Below are 20,328 nucleotides of genomic sequence, written 5' to 3' on the forward strand. Positions count from 1 at the left end.
TTACCCAGGGTGGCTTTAGCAGTAACAGTGGGCCCAGGGAAAAACACACTTTCCAGGATTACCCAGCCGCTGGCCCTTCAGCTGTTTATATACTGCTTCTTAAGATACCATCTCTTCCTACAATACGTGCTATCCCACAGTCGCTTCCCAGAGATTATTATCCCACTGTTATAGACACCATTTCTCCCTACTATACCTGATATCCCACAGCCACAGTCCCTTCCCACTGTTACTATAGGCACCATCTCTCCCTACTATACCTGATATCCCACAGCCACACTCCCTTCCCAGAGACTATTATCCCACTGTTACTATAGACACCATCTCTCCCTACTATACCAGCTATCCCACAGTCACACTCCCTTCCCAGAGACTATTCTCCCTGTTACTATAGGCACCATCTCTCCCTACTATACCTGATATCCCACAGCCAGTCTCTTCCCAGAGACTTTTATCCCACTGTTACTCTAGACTCCATCTCACCCTACTATACCTGCTATCCCACAGCCACACTCCCTTCCCAGAGACTATTATCCCACTGTTACTCTAGGCACCATCTCTCCTACTATACCTGCTATCCCACAGTCACACTCCCTTCCCAGAGACTATTATCCCACTGTTACTATAGGCACCATCTCTCCCTACTATACCTGCTATCCCACAGTCCCTTCCCAGAGACTATTATCCCACTGCTACTATAGGCACCATCTCTTCCTACTATACCTGCTATCCCACAGTCACACTCCCTTCCCAGAGACTATTATACCACTGTTACTATAGACACCATTTCTCCCTACTATATCTGCTATCCCACAGCCACACTCCCTTCCCAGAGACTATAATCCCACTGCTACTATAGACACCATTCTCTCCCTACTATACCTGATATCCCACAGTCACACTCCCTTCCCAGAGACTATTATCCCACTGTTACTATAGGCACCATCTCTCCCTACTATACCTGCTATCCCACAGCTCCAGTCCTTTCTCAGAGACTATTATCCCACTGTTACTATAGGCACCATCTCTCCCTACTATACCTGCTATCCCACAGCTCCAGTCCTTTCTCAGAGACTATTATCCCACTGTTACTATAGGCTCCATATCTCCCTACTATACCTGCTATCCCACAGCCACACTCCCTTCCCAGAGACTATAATCCCACTGCTACTATAGACACCATTCTCTCCCTACTATACCTGCTATCCCACAGCCACAGTCCTTTCCCAAAAACTATTATCCCACTGTTACTATAGGCACCATCTCTTCCTGCTATACCTGATATTCCTACAACTTCTGCCCTTAGGGTAGAACTCCACAGACGATTTTACCTGCGATACCTTCCGTTCCGACACAATGAGACTAATCTCAGGCATCACGCTGGATGCACCGAATCTTATGTAAATAATACGAATGCTGCACGTAGAAGCTGATTGCAGCCGTCACGACTGACTGATGACGCAACATGCAGCGTTCGCATCCAACAGTCGTGTCGGATGCAATCAGCTTCTACATGCGGCATTCGTATTACTTACATTGGATTCAGCGCATCCGACGTGACGCCTGTGATCAGTCTCATCGTGAGAACAGAAGGTATCGCAGGTAAAATCGCCCGTGGAGTTCTACCCATAAAGACATTTTTGATAACAGCATGAAGAGAATGTTTAAAATGTAAATATTCAAATAGGAATATAAATGAACAAACAGTTATTAAAAATACTTTGAGTAAAGTACATTTTCGTTTTAATCTAAACGGCTCCTTTACAGTATTGACAAAATGTGAAAGCTACCATAGAGTGCACAGCCGTGAGATAGCCTGAGGGAGGACAGTTTTTGAATCTTTCTTTTAGTGAACTGTTACATATCTCAAACCCCCAACATATAAACTTGCATGTTTTTTTTTCTTTCAAATACCCCTATTAGGAATGAATTTATATAGTGTGCAGTGTGTATGTGTGCGTGTGTGATATTATGCTAATTTATTTCCAGACCCCTAACAGATTTTCAGGGGCTCCAACAGTAAAACAGTTAACCACCTCTCATGACTAATTTATTTTTTTTTCTCTGCCAAATTGTGAATCTTTTAAGTTGGTGCTGATTAAAAAGAAAAAAAAACATTTTTTTAAATGCCTGTGCCCATCTTATTTTTTTTTTTTTTTTTTTTTTAATTTGTCCGAAATGTGTAAACCATGAAAAAAATATAACCTCTTTATTGAAAAAAAACCCCAAACCCATTCTAAAGGGTGAATGTGGCTAAAGTACAAGCTACACCTGTATTAAAGAGAGTTTTGTAATCATGGCGTGTGTTGGTATTGGTGTTATACATTTTACAGTGACAGAGATTGCCTTTATTACGTATTTAATATAGAGTGTGGAAAACTACAGCCTTGTTTGCCTTTACATCCCAGTGTTAGCAGTGTTATCTTCATCTGTAGGCACAAACTCTGCCTTTAAGGTTGCCATACATGGGTTGATAAAAGTTGTCAGCTTATTGGGCTGTGAATGGTACCAATCACAGGGCCCAGAAGATCGATATCTATCCAAATATCAACCACATATTGATTGGGCAGGGGTTCCTGTCGGATCAAGGGCCGCATATGTGTGGTGATAGGTTGTCAGTCTTATTGCCTGTATACTAAGGATGCACTGTATCCACTATTTTGGGATTCAACCGAATCCTGAACTGAATCTGAACTCCAAATTGATTTTTAAGGATTCAGTTCACCACCACCCCCGTCACTCGAGCTGGGTATGTAAGATTGCAGCTGGGGAGGGGGGAGTTTCTTACAGCTGTAGAGGAAGCAGACCCTGTTGTCCAGGTCCCCTCTGTGGCCATGGGATCTGCTTTAGTTATGCCTACCTACTGCATAGTGGCAAGCAATTGGATCAGCCTGATATTGCCTGCCTCAAGGTGAAAGATACTTTCATTTAAAGACCTCGACAAACGAGCGGATCTCATGTATGGCCGGCTTTACTCTGCACGGGTGTTTGAACTGTACTTTTTCAGGTCCCCCCTTGGATATCCAGCCTTTGGTCAGGGTCCAACTTAGGCTATAACAAGCTTACAGATGTAGGAAATCTAACCTTAATTGACCTTTGTGAGAACAAATCAACATTGTTCCCAAATCTCACTCTAAAGATTGGCCATACATGGGCCAAGAAAAGCTGCCACCATAAAACATTGAAAAAAGGCTGGCACAGGCCGGACCACACCAGGTAGAAGAGCAGAAGCCAGATAATAAAAGTTAAAAATTTACATTTTATTTTCCACAATTAAAAACAGAGGTCTCATGCGTTTTGTGTCTACTAAGGACACATTGGGGGTATGTTTATCAAAGAGTGAAGTTACAGATCACCACAGTCCTCTAGAGTGAAATTCCGCCACTTTCCATTTCTATGGCATTTTTAAAAGAGTATTTATCAATGGGAGAAAGTGAAAGTTCATCCTTTGATGAATATACCTTTCAAAATCCCATAGAAATGAATGGAGAGTGGTGGAAATTCACTCTAGAGGACTGTGGTGATCTCTAACTTGAGAGCCAATGAGAGATGTTTGGGTGGAACCGCCAGATGTACAGTACCAATCATAGCAGAGTCTTTGGAATCCAATGAGTCATGTTTTAACACCCCCCCAGGCTAAATAAGACAATAGTTACCTCAATTAGGGAACACAAAATGAATGTTACAAGATAAATATAACAAAAGAAAAAGGAGAGAAAAAGTGACTATTATACATAACAGGAGACATCAAAATCATAATTTAAGCCAAGGAGCTGTCTCGTACCTAAATAAAAAATCCATTTGGTTTCTGAATATTCCCACGGTGGGGACTATTTTATGTATGCATATACCTTCAAAAAGGAAGAAGTCCTGTTATTACATTCCTCAAAATGCCTAGCCGGGCGAATTTTTGCTCAGGTGAACGATTGTTACTCCGCAATTTTACTAAAGTGCAAATTTTCCATTACGTTACCCCTTTCGCCAGAGTTTCCTTTGCCAGGTTAGACCTGGTGAACTGATAAGATGAAGTTACATCCTCCTCAATCTAATGTCAGTGACATCATATCCTGTATGCCAAAAAGTCATAAAAATGAAGACAAAAAAAAAAGCTGGTGTTTTTTTCATATTTTAAAGTCAGATTGTGTTTAAAAGTTGTAACTGTTAAATATTTTTGTTTACTATTTTTTTTTATTCATTTGAGGGTCATGCCACAGTTAATTTGGACTCATGTCTAGGACAATAGAGGATCTCTTTTGTCTTTATCTTGCTTTTTTAAACAATTGTAATAATAAGTGGCCACTTCAAGCATTTGCACCAACATCTCTAATAAATGAATTATATGTACCCGCCCTATTCAAATTGACCTAAGCGCAAGTGTACTAATGACGTTTCGCTAGGCAGAAAAGAACGTTATCGAAAGTTCGCTATGAAATGATTGCGCTGACGAATTTATGCAACCGAATTTCGCCAGCGTTCAGCTGCCGAGATGCAACTTCACATTTTGACAATTTAGCACATGCGTCTGACGAAGTGGCGCAAAGTGTAGAAAAGCCTTTGCAGGCGAAATTTCACCCTTTTGTGAATTTGCCCCTTGTTTTCCACTGAAACCAGGCAGTAACCGATCACTGACATGAGGGGGGAGCCACATTGGTCATAACTGTTGCTTTTGAATCTGAGCTGCATGGTAAGGATCAACTGCAAACTCACTGAACAGTTATGTCTCATGTGTCCCCATAACACTGATTAACGCAGAGTTAGAGAGTTGAAAAGCAGGAAGCTGGGTTCTGTTCTGTTAGACATCCAGTCACTCCAGCCTTTATACATTACAATTTTGACTAATTATATTAGAAACATTTTTTATTTTGCACAGCCTATCTGTCTATTTACCCAGTTTTTATTTTTACACTGAACTGTTCCTTTAAGGCAAGTGTCACCGGCATAGAAGACACAATTCTGCTTCTGCCGACCCTAGGTCATTGTGCCTATAAATACACAGACAGGGCAGGTTTCAGCTTAAAATGCACACACACATTTTCAGCCAATCTGCCCTGTGTGCTAGTGACATTTTTTTTAGTGCATTTGGAGTTGGCTGCAAGTGTAAGCATTGCCCAGCATGGCTCCCCATCCCTAACTTCTGTATTCATGGGATAGTGTTCCCTGGCACCTGGCCCTTCTGACTTTATTTTGGGCAGCCTTAGGCCTACATGTCCCTTAAAACATCATGTATCATTTAAAAAGTGTTTAGTTCCCATTTAATACAAAATCTATTATCCGTTACTGGCTGCTATTTTTGATAAATTAGGTTTAGTATAAACTAATACTCAACCTAATCTACAAGCTTGCTGCCAACCAGACACATGATTGAGGCTGAACTGAATTTAGACCGAAGAGGGACTTTTGCAGGGCTGTGACTTTAACCCTTGTCCTTCTACTGCAGGGAGGCCTTCTAGCACTGCTTGTGCCTGTGCATAATCATGCTCTGCAGGCAGGACTACAAAGGTACTGCTCTAATGTGTGATTCTGTCATGATTTTTATGATGTATTTTTTTTTTATTATAAATTATACTGTTTACACTGCAAATAATTCACTCTACAATATAAAATGTAATTCCTGAACCAGCAAGAGTATTTTTTTAACGTTGTAATATTAGTGTGTAGTCAGCCATCTCAGGTCATTGTGCCTGGTCATGTGCTTTCAGAAAGAGCCAGCACTTTAGGATGGAACTGCTTTCTGGCAGGCTGTTGTTTCTCCTACTCAATGTAACCGAATGTGACGCAGTGGGACCTGGATTTTACTATTGAGCGCTGTTCTTATATCTACCAGGCAGCTGTTATCTTGTGTTAGGGAGCTGCTATCTTATTACCTTCCCATTGTTCTGTTGTTATTGTGCTGGGGGGGGAGGAAGGGAGGGGGGGGTGATATCACTCCAAGTTGCAGTAGAGCAGTAAAGAGTGACTGAATTTATCAGAACACAAGTCACATGACTTGGGGCAGCCGGGAAACTGACAAAATGTCTAGCCCCATGTCAGATTTCAAAATTAAAGGAACAGTAATGTCAAAAAATAAAAGTAATGAAAATATAATGCAGTGTTGCCCTGCACGGGTAAAACTGCTGCGTTTGCTTAAGAAACACTACTATTTTTTATATAAATAAGCTGCTGTGCAGTGTCGGACTGGCCCGGCGGGACACCGGGAAAAAACCCGGTGGGCCCCCGCCGGGCCAGACCCCCTCTACATATAAAAATTTTGGAAAAAAAAGTTTTCGCCGATGCGCTTTGCCGCTCGCGCATGCGCACGAGAAGCGCTGCTCGCACATGCGCACGAGAAGCGCCGCTCGCACATGCGCACGAGAAGCCGCTCGCGCATGCGCATGGCGGCGTTCGAGCGGCCGAACTCGGTGCGGCGCAGTAGGGGGGCGGGGGGCCCTTGACCAGCAGTCCCGGTGGGCCCTGGGTCACCCAGTCCGACCCTGCTGCTGTGTAGCAATGGGGGCAGCCATTCAAAGGAGAAAAGGCTCAGGTTACACAGCAGATAGCAAATAAGCTCTGTCTGTCTAATGGTGTTATCTTTTATCCATTAGTTAACCTGTGCCATATAGCCTTTTTTCAATTTCCGCCATTGCTACACAGCAGTTTGTTTATATGAACTATAGTAGTGTTTCTGAAGCAAACAGATCAGTTTTACCAGTGCAGGGCAACACTACATGATATTTTCATTACTTTAAAACACCTACATTTTGTGGTGTTACTGTTCCTTTAAATGTAAAAAATCAGTTTGCTCTTTGGAGAAACAGATTCCAGTGCAGAATTCTGCTGGAGCTGCGCTATTAACTGATGCGTTTTGAAAAAATTTTTTTTCCCCCATAACAGTATCCCTTTAACTGGGATTAGAGAATCAGAGAGTTTCCTAACCATATCTCGCCTGGTCTGAGCTGGCGAAGGCAAGTCTAGCGCAAGAGGTAATGTTCAGTCAAATCTCAATCTTAGTGAATTAGCGTAGTCACGTTCGTTCACTCGCCAAAGCGCAACTTTGTCTGGCCTTAGGGTGCGACGTACCACTAGAGTCTATCTCCTTCGCTAGCGAAGTTACGCCGGCGCCCCTTAGTAAATCGGCGAAGTTCCAAAATGACGAATTTGCCAGCGTTAGTCACTTCGCCCTTTAGTAATTTTCCCCCTACATGTGCATAAGAGGAGGGCTTTATGATTAGGAAGCTTGGTGGCACAGAGATGGGAAACTGAAGGTATTGGCCTACGGGTAGTTTCTAGGGTTGCCACCTTTTCTCGAAAAAAATACCGGCCTTCCTATATTCTTGCTGTTTTTAATTACATTGGCATCAAGCATCATTTTTACCGGCCAGGCAGGTAAAATAGCGGGGCCAGGTGGCAACCCTAGTAGTGTGAGAAGGTACTAGCCACATGGTACAGTCTGGTATGATATTGTATGATCTGATTTGTGTGTGTGGTCTTCAGACTGACCTTCAAAACATATCTAGGAAAGTAAACAGGGATTCTCCACACACATCTCATCGTATTGCCTTAGTGACCCCCCAATAGACACTGCCCAGAGTCCCTCAGAGAATGAGGGAAAATTACAAAAAAAAAGACATTTCTTAGCCAAAGACCAATAAAGTACAGGAAAATGAATAAAAACTATGATATTAGTTTATTATTGTTGCTTGAGAGTGTGTGACTGGAGACATGAATGACAAATACTGTGATCAACTATACTGAGCACTTGCAAGTGAGCGCCAGCAGAGGGCAGTGTTGGAGGAGACTGGGCGCTGCAGGAAGCGGAAGCCCGGGCGGTTACAGAGTCGGAGACTTGCTGGGAAGGACAGGCCAGGAAGTATTCGGGCTGCGAGTGCAGTGACAGAAGCACAGGGAGCGGGGCACCAGTGCTGGCGGAAGAAGAAAGGACATGTCAGTGAACCTAAGTAAGAACGGGGCCGCCTTGCAGGCCGCATATAAAGATGTGCTGGATGAAAAGACCAAAACTGACTGGTGAGTAGAAAGACTGCAAATCCCTTTGTGCGCTTTATAATTAGGTAATTCCTACCAGGAGCCCTTGCCCCCTGCACTCACATCTGCATAGGGAGTGCCTGTTCCCTGACCTATATAGGGACAAGGTGTATGATTTATATATATATCTATATCCTTTAAGCAGATGTACACAACTCCTATAGGGAGACTCTTGTGTCCTTAGGCGGGGATCACCTGTACACTGCCCTTGATATACAGATATGGGACCTATTATACAGAATGCTCGGGACCTGGGGTTTTCTAAATAAGGAATCTTTCCATAATTTGGATCCACATACCTTGTCTGTTAAAAAAATAATTGAAATATTAAATAAACCCAATAAGATTGTTTTGCCACCAATATGGATTCATGCACAGAAAAAGGAAATCATTTTTAAAAGTTAGAATTATTTAATTAAAATGGACTTTATGTGAGATGGCTTTCCTGTAATTCAGTGGATTCTTGATAATGTGTTTCCAAATAAGGGATCCCATCCCGTGGAGGGGACTATTAGAAAATACACCTGCATAACAGGCCAAGTGAATGACCCATGCAAGTTTTAATGGTGTCTCTGCATTCACGTCCCTCTTGTGCCGGTGTATGTCTCCTCTTGTGCCGTTGTATGTCGTCTCTTGTGCCGGTGTATGTCGTCTCTTGTGCCGGTGTATGTCGTCTCTTGTGCCGGTGTATGTCGTCCCTTGTGCCGGTGTATGTCGTCCCTTGTGCCGGTGTATGTCGTCCCTTGTGCCGGTGTATGTCTCCTCTTGTGCCGGTGTATGTCGTCCCTTGTGCCGGTGTATGTCTCCTCTTGTGCCGGTGTATGTCGTCCCTTGTGCCGGTGTATGTCGTCCCTTGTGCCGGTGTATGTCGTCCCTTGTGCCGGTGTATGTCTCCTCTTGTGCCGGTGTATGTCGTCCCTTGTGCCGGTGTATGTCTCCTCTTGTGCCGGTGTATGTCTCCTCTTGTGCCGGTGTATGTCTCCTCTTGTGCCGGTGTATGTCGTCTCTTGTGCCGGTGTATGTCGTCTCTTGTGCCGGTGTATGTCGTCTCTTGTGCCGGTGTATGTCGTCCCTTGTGCCGGTGTATGTCTCCTCTTGTGCCGGTGTATGTCGTCTCTTGTGCCGGTGTATGTCGTCTCTTGTGCCGGTGTATGTCGTCCCTTGTGCCGGTGTATGTCGTCCCTTGTGCCGGTGTATGTCGTCCCTTGTGCCGGTGTATGTCGTCCCTTGTGCCGGTGTATGTCTCCTCTTGTGCCGGTGTATGTCGTCTCTTGTGCCGGTGTATGTCGTCTCTTGTGCCGGTGTATGTCGTCTCTTGTGCCGGTGTATGTCTCCTCTTGTGCCGGTGTATGTCTCCTCTTGTGCCGGTGTATGTCTCCTCTTGTGCCGGTGTATGTCTCCTCTTGTGCCGGTGTATGTCTCCTCTTGTGCCTGTCGTCTCTTGTGCCGGTGTATGTCCTCTCTTGTACTCGCTTAGGATGGCCCTGATCCCTTCACTCCTCAGCACCAGGCTTATGGTTGTTGGCAAGGTAGGGTAGCGTGCCATATTCAAATATTCTTAGCCGCTGACTAACAATGGCATACTAGAGGTCACAAATTCTAAGTTAAAGGAACTGTGACATCAAAAAATGAAAGTGTTTTAAAGAAATAAAAATATAATGCAGTGTTGCCCTGCACTGGTAAAACTGGTGTGTTTGCTTCAGAAACTCTACTATTGTTTATACAAATAAGCTGCTGTGTAGCAATGGGGGCAGCCATTTTCAAAGGAGAAAAGCTCAGGTTACACAGCAGATAAGCTCTGTAGAACATAATGGTGTTATCTATTATTTAACCTGTGCCATATAGCCTTTTTTCAATTTCCGCTACACAACAGCTTGTTTATATGAACTATAGTAGTGTTTCTGAAGCAAACACATCAGTTTTACCAGTGCAGGGCAACATTGCATTATATTTTCATTACTTTAAAACACTTTCATTTTTTTGGTGTTTTTTTGGTGCTATACTGATAAAACTGATGTGTTTGCTTCAGAAACAACTGTCGTTTATATAAACAAGCTGCTGTGTAGCCATGGGGGCAGCCATTCAAAGCTGAAAAAGGCGAAAAGGCACAGGATACACAGTTGATAACAGATAAGTTCTGAAGAATCCCATTGTATACTACAGAGCTTATCTGTTATTTGCTGTGTATCCTGTGCCTTTTCGCCTTTTTCAGCTTTGAATGGCTTCCCCCATGGCTACACAGCAGCTTGTTTATATGAACTATTGTTGTTTTTCGGAAGCAAACACACCAGTTTTACCAGTGCAGGGCAGTAGGACATGATATTTTCATTAGTTTTAGACAATTTCATTTCTTGGTGTTCCTGTTCCTTTAACAGACCTGTGCTTGTTGGGGAACTGAGACTTTTGCAACATTGTTTAAAAACTAACAATCATTAGTTAAGCAAACACCCTGTTTTATTAGCAACTGTTTTTATAAATAACTTTAAAAAAGCACTGTAATATTTTAATAAATGTATATTAGAAAGTTGGTTAGAATATGTTTTCTTTTATTACACCATTTTTTTTTATTTTGGGATTGACTTGCCCTATTTTCACCAAAGGTGTATTTTTAGCCTGCCGTATTACTCCAATCAGAAAATCTCCTACGACTGCTTCCCGTGTCTCCCATGTACTTGAATGGCAGATGCCAGGCGGCAGAGGTGTGACCACTTTTCAGACGTGCACATTATCAATGCACCTGGGCAGTTACCCATAGCAACCAATCAGTGACTGGCTTTTTACAGGCAGCTGCCGGTTGAACAATGAAAGCAGACATTTGATTGGTTGCCATAAGTTATTACCCAGGTGCAATTTTGCCCAGTGTTTAAGGGGACATTTCATATAATACTCATCTTCAATTATGTTGTTCTTCCTTCCATACAATATGTAATTATGCAGAGAAAAAAACAGTTTTGAAACCATTTTACCTTCTAAAATTGTCATTTTATCAGAGCTGCACAGTGATGTTCGCTTGTCTGTGTTCAGACTAAAATGAGAGGTGGGAGTGTCTCTTCATTCTCCCACAGTCATAGCACTGACTGACAGGGAGAACACTGTGATAGCATTTAATGCCCCTCCCAAATTTATGTCTGGATGTGTTTCTACCCAGCCTGCATGTTCTTAGTCATTTCCACCCCAAAAGAAATGAAAACATGTTAAATGTGTATAAATGTGCTTTAAACGTTTTCAGTCAAATTAATCTCAATTTTATTTATTACAATATTTGCAGTCAGATATAAGCCTGGCTGGGAGTACAGAATGTTGGATCCGATCAGGGTCAGAAATTGAATGATGATGAGGTGATTGGGGTTTGCAGCAGAGAGGAGATCAGCAAAGGCAATGTTAAGGGGATGGGAGCTGTGGGCTGACAAGACATCTGTACTGTGGGCTGAGTGGGAACCAGGACTGACAGAGTGCAGGAGACTGGGGCTGGAAGCGTGGAAAGAGGTTCAGGACTAGGATCCGGGCTGTGAGGGGATCGGGGGCTGGCAGCTTAGAGTGAATGGGAGCTGTGGGCCGGGAAGAGATCAGTACCGCAGGCAGGAGGGGATCAGAACTGGCAGCAAGCAAAAGATTGGAGCTGACAGCATAGGACAGGATGGGATATGGGCTGTGGGCCAGTAGGGGATCAGGGCTGGCAACTGGAAGGGGATGGGGGCTCGGGCCAGGAGGATATTGGTACTGCGGGTCTGTAGTGGAGTCGGGACTGGCAGAATGCAGGAAACTGGGGCTGGAAGCGTGGAAAGGGGATCGGGCCTAGGATCCGGGCTGCGGGCAGGAGACTGGGGCTGGAAGCTTGGGAAGGTTATTGGGACTGCAGGCCAGGAAGGGCTCCGGGGCTGGAAGGGGATGGGAGCTGCTGGCCTGGAAGAGATCAGTACAGCAGGTGGGAAGGGATTGGGACTGATTGAGGTTGGCAGTGTGGAACGGGATCTGTGCTGCGGCCTATGCAGAGATTTGTATTGTGGGCAGGGAGGGCTGTGTGGATCACCCAACTGCTGAATGAAGAGAAACAGATACTGAGAGAGGAATAGTGAAGATAAACTTGATTATTTCAGAAACAATGCAAAATATTTAATTGATTGTATTTAGTAAGGTTCTTACTTCAGTATGAGGAAGCTTATATTAAAATTTCATTTTCGCTATAGTTCCCCTTTAAACATTTTTGGAGTCGGCTAAGATTTGACAGACTTAGATTTTTTCTATTCTTTTCTGGGTAAACTAGAAGTAATGTTTGAACTTGACTTTTTTTTTCCAACCTCAACTACCATGTATTCTTACAGCTAACTCAAATTATTCTGCAGAGGATCAGTACATTTATTTCCTAATGTGAGGTTTATATAGGGAGACCTTACACTGCTACGGGTAAGGGCACACTGGGTGATTCAGGGAGATTTAGTCGCCTGGCGACTAATCGCCATCGACTTTGCGGCGACCATTCTCCCCGAACGCCTTCCCTCATTCTGCGCTGGCTAAAATGAAAAATCGCCAGCGCTAATCACACACGGCAATGGCGACTTCGGAAAACTAATTGCCGCATGTGATTAGTGCCGGCGATTTTAGATTTTAGCCAGCGCAGAGTGAGGGAAGGCGTTCAGGGAGATTGGTCGCCGCAAAGTCGAGGCAATTTGTCGACAGGCGACTAAATCTCCCCGAATCGCCCAGTGTGCCCTTACCCTAAGATACACTTCTATGGAGAATGATTTCTAAAGAGCCAGGCCTTATTTACAACCTTGAACTATGCTAGATTGTGAACATCCATATCACTATGTATCTAAACACCCTTTGTGTACAGATTGATTTTGGGAGGAGCCCTGCATGCAAGCCGAGATAAAGCGGCGTATTTATAAGGACTTAAAGCTACTTATGTAATAAAGGGGTCCCATCTCACTGTGCATGTATACAGCCTCCTACAGTCACTGTATATCTAATTCCAGGAACCTCAGTTTCTGTTTATATCTAGGAACAGCTCAGCCCTTGTTGAGTAAGATGTGTATGTAACGCTTACCTTATATGTGTCTTGTGCAGAATAAATACAATAAATGTCTGATTGCTGAGGGTTGCACAGTTGCAATTAGGGCCTGTTCCTGCGGTCTGTTGCTCAAAATATGTCTAATTGTCTGACCCCTGTACATACAAGAACACTTTTTTGCAGCATCTTCATATTCCCCACTGCCAAAAGTAAATAAGAAACCAAGAAAACCACATTCTTTGTTGAGAGCAATCGCTATATACTTAAATTGATACTGACACAGAAATACTACTTTTCAAAACATTCATGTGCATAAAAAGTTACCTATAGGTCATGTTTAGGGATGGATGAATTTTTTCACAGCAGAAATGACGCCCATAGACTTTGTATGGCCGCGCGTCAAAAAAATGTTGACGCCCATAGACTTTATTGGGCGTCGGTGATATTTCGTTAGTGGTGAATTTTTGATGAAACGGGTCAAATTCGCCCATCTCTAGTCATTTTGATTATCACTGATAGGTCTGCTTTGCAATTACAGGTATGGGACCTGTTATCCAGAATGCTTGGGACCTGGGGTTTTTCTGATAATGGATTTTTTTCATACCTTAAAAAGGGATCCTGTCATCGGAAAACATGTTTTTTTCAAAACTCATCAGTTAATAGTGCTACTCCAGCAGAATTCTGAAATCCATTTCTCAAAAGAGCAAACAGGTTTTTTTATATTCAATTTTGAAATCTGACATGGGGCTAGACATTTTGTCAATTTCCCAGCTGCCCCATGTCATGTGACTTGTGCCTGCACATTAAGAGAGAAATGCTTTCTGGCAGGCTGCTGTTTTTCCTTCTCAATGTAACTGAATGTGTCTAAGTGGGACATGGGTTTTTACTATTGAGTGTTGTTCTTAGATCTACCAGGCAGCAGTTATCTTGTGTTAGGGAGCTGTTATCTGGTTACCTTCCCATTGTTCTTTTGTTAGGCTGCTGGGGGGGGGGAAAGGGAGGGGGGTTGATATCACTCCAACTTGCAGTACAGCAGTAAAGAGTCATTGAAGTTTATCAGAGCACAAGTCACATGACTTGGGACAGCTGGGAAATTGACAATATGTCTAGCCCCATGTCAGATTTCAAAATTGAATATAAAAGAATCTGTTTGCTCTTTTGAGAAATGGATTTCAGCGCAGAATTCTCCTGGAGCAGCACTATTAACTGATTCATTTTGAAAAAAAATGTTTTTTCCCCATGACAGTATCCCTTTACATCTACTATATGATCATGTAAACATTATATAAACCCAATAATCTGGTTTTGCTTCCAATTAGGATTAGTTAAATTTTATTTTCTATCATGTACTGTTTATTTTTACAGATTTGGATTATTTGAATAAAATGGGGTCTATGGGAGACAGCCTTTCTGTAAATCTGAGCTTTCTGGATAACGGGTTTCCAGATAACGGATCCCATACCTGTAATTGTTACTTGAAGTTCCTAAAGCCTACTGCTACTACTATTTTTACAGATAGATAATGTAAAAATATCAGAAAGTGCTTTTGTGGCAAAATTACAATGCTCCTACAAAGACAGATGTGATGATATATTTTTTAAATGAACTTTACGTGTCAGCATCAGTTTAAAGGGATTCAGTCATGATTTTTATGGTGTAGTTTTTATTTCTACATTACACTGTTCACACTTCAAATAATTCACTATACCATATAAAATTTCTTTCCTGAAGCAGCAAGTGTATTTTTTAGTTGTAATATTGGTGTGTAGGCTCCATCTCAGATCATTGTGCCTGGTCATGTGCTTTCAGAAAGAGCCAGCACTTTAAGATGGAACTGCTTTCTGGCAGGCTGTTGTTTCTCCTCCTCAATGTAACTGAATGTGTCACAGTGGGACCTGGATTTTATTATTGAGTGCTGTTCTTATATCTACCATAGATATGTGTTAAGGCTCTTACACACAGTGGTTTTTCCTGCGCTCCCCTGCTTTGCACTTTCTTCCGTTCAGCCGCAGGGGAGCGCAGGAGTAGACACACTCAATTATTGTGAAGGGGCTGTACTCACACAGATGCATGTATGCGCCAAACGCAGGTGAAATGCAACATGCTGCGTCCCAACCTGCGTTTGGCACTTACATGTGCTGTGTACAGCCTCCTTCACAATAATTGACTGTGTCTACTTAAAGTAGGGGAGCGCAGGAAAAAACGGTTGTGTGTAAGAGCTATCTGGTTACCTTCCCATTGTTCTGCTGATGGGCTGCTGGTGGGGAAGGGGATGATATCACTCCAACTTGCAGTACAGCCTTTAAAGAGTGGCTGAAGTTTATCAGAGCACAAGTCACATGACTGGGGGCAGCTGGAAAACTGACAATATGTCTAGTCCCATGTCAGATTTTAAAACTGAATATAATCTAATCCAGGGATCTGATGTGTGTAACAGACTGAGAATATGCCTGTGTATAACAAGGGACCATTGTCTGTAGCCTGTTTCAAATGTGTCTTCAGTCTGTAGTTTTTTTGGTATAATTATATAGCTGTTACTACTGAATAACATTCTCTTTAGGTGCTAAATAATATACTAAATAGGGGCTGTAGAATTTTCCATGGCCGGGCATGCTTTGCCTAGATCTAACATATTTGTTCAGATATGTGTCCTCACTGTTATATAAAAACCCAGGCTGTTGGTTCTCTTACTGCAAAGGGTTAACATTGATGCCTTGGCTCAAGGTGCAACAAGGAGCGTCCCAGCCGTGTAATTACACAGTTTATGCTTAGGTTGCGGCTTTGTATCTGGCAGAGCTCCATTCATTATTATGTCTGTGTTTGTGTGTATATAGTAAAATTACAGACTTGTGCCTACAGCTTGTTTAGGATCTGTTATTGGCCGATCCCTATCTGCTAGTGTTCTCCTACCACTGGCATCCTTCTGCCCGAATATGAAGCAGAAGCCACACTCATACAGGTATGGGACCTGTTATCCAGAATGCTCTGGACCCGGGGCTTTCCGGATAATGTATCTTTCTGTAATTTGGATCTTCTTACCTTAAGTCTACTGGAAAATCATATAAACATTAAATAAACCCAATAGGCTAGTTTTGCTTCCAATAAGGATTTATTATATCTTAAAGGAGTGGTTCACCTTCAAACAACTAGTTGTATTCAGATACCAGATCACCAGAAATAACAACTTTTTCCAATGACTTTCTATTTGTGACCGTTTTTGTAATATTGAAGTCTTAAGTGTCATTTTTCACCTTCTGAAGCATCTCTGGAAGGGAGGGTCGCCGACCCTGTAATCTGTTCTAAATGGATACATGTAGTTGATACATTTGTTATCTTTGTCCCTGCTGAGCAGAATCCCTGAGTTTCATTACAGGCAGTTGTTAGTATTGATACAATAGTTGCTAATACTCCAGAGAGGCTGCTGAGAAATGTATCAATTCAATGTTGTAACAGTTTAGAGTCTGCACCTGAGTTACTGAGCTGCCAGAAACACCAACATTTAACTTTATTTGAATAACATCTATGGCCTTTCCGTAATTTGGAGATTTCTGGATATTGGGTGACCTGATAACGGATCCCATACCTGTACAATGTTTAGAAGGTTGAGAAAAGAGCACCCTTACACCCCTAAACCCCTGCTTGTTAAATTACCGTCTGCGTTAAAGGGGTTGTTCACCCTTGAGTTAACTTTTAGTATAATCTAGATTCTAGAGAGTTATATTCTCAGACAATTTGCAATTGGTTTTTATTTTTAATTATTTGTGTTTTTTGAGTTATTTGGCTTTTTATTCATCAGCTCTCCAGTTTGCAATTTCAGCAGTCTGGTTGCTAGGGCCCAAATTACCCTTTGCATTGCATTGATTTGAATACGAGACTGGAATATGAATAGGAGAGGTCTGAATAGAAAGATGAGTAATAAAAAGTAGCAATAACAATACATGTGTAGCCTTACAGAGTATTTGTTTTTAGATGGGGTTGTTTAGTGACCCCCATTTGAAAGCATGAAAGAGTCAGAAGAAGAAGGCAAATAAATCAAAAACCTAAAAAAATAAATAAATAATAAAGACCAATTGAAAAGTTTCTTAGAATTGGCCATTCTATAACATAAAGGGGAACTCCGGTTTCCAAACCAAAATTAAAGATAAAGAGGCCCACATAACACATAAACCCCCAATATACCCATCACAGTTACCTGTTTCTTTCAAAAAGTATGAATAAATGCTATACTTTAACAGTTCTTCTCTTTCTGCATCATTTGAAATCCTGGCAGGGAAGGAGGAACTAAAACATTAATGTTACCAATTGTAACAACTTCTCCACAGTTTACAGACAGCAGGAACTACATAACCCACAATGCATTGCACTGGGATGTCCCGTTCCTTATTGAAATCACATGTGCAGGGAATTGTGGGGTTTGGAGGATGCAGGCTGAGGACAGATGGCTGTTGATACAAAGTAACAGTAGTCAGCCAGCTCAGCAAAGTAGTCAGACATATCAGCAGGAGAGCAGGGGACTAGGCTTAGGGAACTGTCAGAAACCATTAAAAATCATGAAAAGTCTGCATATTTTTTTAAATGATGTATATTACAAAGTTGCTTGAAATTATGTTTACTTTGCAAAAAGCTTGTTATTTTTTTGTGGAGTTCCCCTTTTAAGGTGAACCACCCCTTTAAGGATTGGCCTTAGAGGCTGTTGAACTACTACTAAGCCATAGGCTGAGGTGGGTGCTGTTATTGCACAGGTTCTGCTCTATGCTTTTATGTGGAAAGACAGGTTTTAGTGGCTGTGCTGTATGTGCCGATCAGTATAACACGTGTCTGTGTGTGTGGGTACATATCTATCCCCCAGCTGTAACAAGTTCTTCTGAGTAACCAACCCATTTGCAATCAGCCAACCTATGGGTCTTTGTATAGAGGCTTCTCTTACAATAGAGTGGTTTCGTTCTCATTAGGAAGTTGTGGGGGGTTTGCACAAAGAAGTGAAAAGAGGCTAGTGTGTGGGAAATGCACGTTAACTCTTCTGATACCAAACCAGGAGGTTAGAACCATGATGCACTAGAGACATAATACCTAAAATGTTATATTTGCAGGTGCAAATTGTTACCTTTTAGTAGGATGTAGAGAGTGATATTCTGAGACAATTTGCAATAGTTTTAATTTTTTATTTGTGTTTTTTTTTTTTTTAGTTATTTAGCTTTTTATATTCAGCAGCTCTCCAGTTGGCAATTTCAACAGTTTTTTTTTAGGTGGGGTTACTGACCTCCATTTGAAAGCTGGAGATTCAGAAGAAGAAGGCAAATAACTGAAAAACTATAAATGAAAAAATAATGAAGACAAATTGAAGCGTTGCTTAGAATTAGGGACGCACCGAATCCAGGATTCGGTTTGGGATTGGCCAAGATTCAGCCTTTTTTAGCTGGATTCGGCTGAATCCTTCTGCCCGGCCGAACTGAATCCTTATTTGCATATGCAAATCAGGGCTGGGGAGTTAAATTGCGTGACTTTTTGCTGCAAAACAAGGAAGTAAAAAAATGTTTTCCCCCTTCTCATCCCTAATTTGCATATGCAAATTAGGATTTGGATTCAGTTCGCATTTGGCCTAATCTGTCGGAAAGAATTCGGGGGTTCGGCCAAATCCAAAATAGTGGATTTGGTGCATCGTACATAGAATTGGCCATTCTATAACATTCTAAAAGGGGTGAACCACATATATTCATACAGAAAGCCATTAATTTTGCCTCCTGTACTCGTGCCCTTTGTTCTGCCCCCTAAACAGCGAGAACACCCAGCAACTCAGGACCTTCATATTAGAAACCACTGTGCATTTCCTTCTCTTTTTCTTTTTTCGTGTTTTTTTGATGGTTCACTTACAGTTTCTCTTTTTCTTCATTTCTGTTTTTTTTTTTTTTTGGTTATGTTTTATACTCTATGATGTACGGGACATAGCAACACAGCCCGCCACTTACACTGTTGGGGGTAGAGGAACCTAGGGACAACTGTAACAATGTCCTAATCTTGATAGCATGCAACCCCTGTAATAGGGATGCACTGAATCCACTATTGCATATGCAAATTAGGGATGGGAAAAACATTTTTTTACTTCTTTGTACAAAAAGTCACGCGATTTCCCTCCCACCCCGAATTTACATATGCAAATTAGGATTCGGTTTGGCCGGGCAGAAGGATTCGGCCGAATCCTGCTGAAAAAGGCCAACTCCTGGCCGAATCTCGAACCGAATCCTGGATTCGGTGCATCCCTAATTTGTAAGCTCACTGGAGGAAAAACAAATGTTTTATTATAAAAAAAAAAAATAGAATGTTAAAAAAAGAAACCACTGTGCAACTGCAGCTCACATCATTGTGCAGCCACCAAGCATGCTGTGTAGCGATACCACATAGTTCCACTTCATGGCACACTATACATAGCACTGGGCAGCCAACAGCTACATAAACTGTGTATTTAACCTTGCCAGTTCAAACAGCTAATGTACAATGACATTCAAAGAGGAATGCAACTCATTTTGTATTCAGGGTTATTTTAAAGAGAGTAGATTGCTCATTAATCCACCATCTGTGATTCCATTATTAATGCCAATAATGTTTTATTCAAGGGCTCTCTATACATACGAAGGTAACAGCAATGACATCCGATTGGCTGAAACTGGTGGTGAGTAATCCATGCCTTTTACACATTGGTTGCATGACTTGATGGCAGGGGTGGAACTATAGAGGAAGCAGACCCTGCGGCTGCAGGGGGGCTCAGGAGGTATAGGGTCCCCACGAAACCCTAATTCATATACCGTTTCAATAAATATTGGTAAAACAGGTCAACATCTAGACATTTTGGTGGCCTAAAAAATAATTTGCTGTGGGGCCCAGTTATATCTAGTTACTCCATTGCTTAATGGAGTTAACTAAAATGTGCCTTAGTCACCCTGTTTTGCTAAGGTTCTATATGTTTCACCCCCAGCAGCACACGCCGAGGCACATTTCTCAAAGGTTGAATTTCGAATTTATGTGAGTTTTTAAAAACTCCCCTAAACTCCCATAAATTCTAAATTTGACCTAAAACTGTTTCAAACATCTAATTTTTAAAACTGGGGTGAAATAAATTGACCCAAAAACTCGAATCGAATGCGAATTGAATCCGATTTGAATGTAAAAAAACTTTATTTGAGTTTTTTCTCTGAAGATTTTTTTTCGATGAGGCTGCAAGCAACTCAAAATTGATCCCTGGACCCCTCCCATTGACTTAAACAGCAATTCGGCAGGTTTTAGGTGGCGAATAGTCGAATTTG

General features: G+C 42.0%; 1 protein-coding gene across 1 annotated transcript in view; it reads left to right on the forward strand.

The window, feature by feature from the left end:
* Nucleotides 1-7,821: 7,821 nt before the first annotated feature.
* The window catches only part of dbnl.S (drebrin like S homeolog), a 29,870-nt gene continuing 17,363 nt past the window's right edge, over nt 7,822-20,328 (forward strand). Inside the window, 2 exon segments of the mRNA NM_001092694.1 lie at nt 7,822-8,001; nt 19,642-19,697. Of these exon segments, the coding sequence (NP_001086163.1) occupies nt 7,919-8,001; nt 19,642-19,697 (139 nt within the window). The 5' untranslated portion in view covers nt 7,822-7,918.

The sequence above is a fragment of the Xenopus laevis genome, chromosome 3S (genome assembly GCF_017654675.1).
Source record: "Xenopus laevis strain J_2021 chromosome 3S, Xenopus_laevis_v10.1, whole genome shotgun sequence".
Lineage (NCBI taxonomy): Eukaryota > Metazoa > Chordata > Amphibia > Anura > Pipidae > Xenopus > Xenopus laevis.